This window comes from Sinocyclocheilus grahami, unplaced genomic scaffold (genome assembly GCF_001515645.1).
Source record: "Sinocyclocheilus grahami isolate Dianchi unplaced genomic scaffold, SAMN03320097.WGS_v1.1 scaffold1689.1, whole genome shotgun sequence".
Lineage (NCBI taxonomy): Eukaryota > Metazoa > Chordata > Actinopteri > Cypriniformes > Cyprinidae > Sinocyclocheilus > Sinocyclocheilus grahami.
The window spans coordinates 69,893-72,329 of record NW_015506868.1 but is presented as its reverse complement, the minus strand read 5'-3'; the positions used below and the strand labels follow the sequence as shown (position 1 = coordinate 72,329).

General features: G+C 35.5%; 1 protein-coding gene across 1 annotated transcript in view; it reads right to left on the bottom strand.

The window, feature by feature from the left end:
- The window catches only part of LOC107572068 (E3 ubiquitin-protein ligase DTX1-like), a 43,713-nt gene that overhangs the window by 7,992 nt on the left and 33,284 nt on the right, over positions 1–2,437 (bottom strand). The window contains exons 8-9 of the mRNA XM_016258470.1: positions 597–658; positions 328–486 (exon numbers count right to left, since the gene is read on the bottom strand). Coding sequence (XP_016113956.1) covers positions 328–486; positions 597–658 — 221 coding nt within the window. The remainder of the gene's footprint in view (positions 1–327; positions 487–596; positions 659–2,437) is intronic.

The window sequence follows — 2,437 nt, the reverse complement described above, 5'->3', positions numbered from 1 at the left end:
TTTTTTTTTTTAACAGGAGGGTTTAAAATCCCCTTATTTTTTTATATCCCATTATGTAGAGAAAGAAATCTTTAAAACAGACCATAACATGAGTTTTGAGATCGTTATGTGATTAAATGTTCTTCTATTATGTCATTTGCAATGTTTCATAGGATGCATAGTTCGCTCAAATGCACAAGATTTTTCAATACTTTCTGGCTGCAAACAAAATGTCATAAAATTGTGATAAATCCTGAAACTGGTAGGTTTGGTTAAATACTATAAAGAAAATGAAGTAAGATCCCCCTAATGTAAATAAAACAGACTGATATGTGGCTGTGTTCTGACCTTATTGCCGTTGTTGTACATGGCCACCAGACACAGAAGATGGTACATGTGGCCGCACTTTCCCAGTTTGCCGACCAGCTCGGGCTTGATGCCTCTGTAGCTCAGCACTCCCTCGTATCCGGACGCTGTGGCCAGTCGCTCCATGCAGATGGTGCAGTCCTGACGGATATCAACAGTGAGTAACACTGACAGACATCTGCTGCCTCACTCATTATCTCTGCTAGTAAACAACACAACGCTCGGCTGGTCACATGACGCTCATCAATCACCTCATCAGGAGCTGTCTTGATCTTCTCTGTGTAGCGCCGAACCACGTCCTCTGAGTTTTTACCTGGAAAAACAGACAAAACTAGAATTTAGAATCAGACAGTGAGCTTTAGTCATGTGTTTAATTTTGATATGTGAACTCTTCCTTAAATCCTTCTTAATTTATGCTTTTTTGTTAAAATCATTCATACTTAGCTTATATGCATGCTAAACATCAAATCAAATAAAAAAACATTTCTTTTCACATTTGTATAGAGTATATTTTAAATAAAAATGTACAGAAAAAATCAAATATACAAAAATAAATGTAAATATAAAATGCAAAAAATCAACAACATTCCTATACACCTCTGTACAGAATTAAGCTGTTTACTTCAAAGTAAAAATTTAAAAATACAGTAAAATATACAAAAAATCTAATAAAATCTACAAAATAAAATACAATTCTAAATAAAAAATTCTATACACCTTTATACAGAGTTAAGCTGTTTACTTAATAAAACAAAATAAATATATATAAGAAAATAAAAAATACAATAAATATACAAAAATAAATAATATATATATATAAAATATAAAATAAAACCATTACACCTTTGTACAGATATAAGCTGTTTATTTGAATGTAAAATAAAATAAAATATACAAAAATAAAATAATAGAAATAGAAATAAAATCATTTCTATACAGGTCTAATAGAATTAAGCTGTTTACTCAAATGTAAATAAAATAAAATAAAATATACAAAATAAAATAAGAAATATCAATTAAAATAAACTAAAATATTTTCTATACTGCTCTTATAGAATTAAGCTGTTTACTCAATTGGAAATAAAAGAAAAGGGCGCAAGATATATATAGATATATGTCCCTGCTTTTACAAAAAATCGAATAAATATAAGATTGCAGACAGAAGCTGGTTTGTTTATTAAGCTCCATGCGACTGGAAAACCACAAAAGACAAATCCCAGATTTTAAAGCTCTTAAGTTTGTACACCACCAGTGTTAATGCTTTATTTATAACTTTCTTTTTACACAGCATGACGCTAAAGAGAGGATCTGTCAAATTTAGCAGACAAATGAACTCTTCAAAACACAGCTTCAGTGTTTATTTCTCAAAGCGTCTTTACTCTGGTGACCTTTAGCGCATGAACACACACCTGCTGTCTGGACTTTCAATACACTATTGATGTGTGCAGGAGCGGAGGCACAAAAACAAATCTATCAGTACGACGTTAAGCAGATCTATGGTAACACAGTTCAGGTGCTGTAATGTAAGAGAAACCATGTCACTTTCCGTTGTTGCTCGATTCACACAAAGTCTGCTCTGCTCAGATCAGCAAAAAAAGTCAGACAGAGAATCAATCGCTAGACAAACACACACACACATACACACACACACACAGACACACACACACACACTCACACACAGACAGACAGACACACAGACACACACACAGACAGACAGACACACGCACACACACACACTCACACACAGACAGACAGACACACAGACACACACACAGACAGACAGACACACGCACACACACACACTCACACACAGACAGACAGACACACAGACACACACACAGACAGACAGACACACGCACACACACACACTCACACACAGACAGACAGACACACAGACACACACACAGACAGACAGACACACGCACACACACACACTCACACACAGACAGACAGACAGACAGACAGACACACACAGACAGACAGACACACAGACACACACATACAGAAACAGACACACGCACACACACACACTCACACACAGACAGACAGACAGACAGACAGACACACACAGACAGACAGACACACAGACACA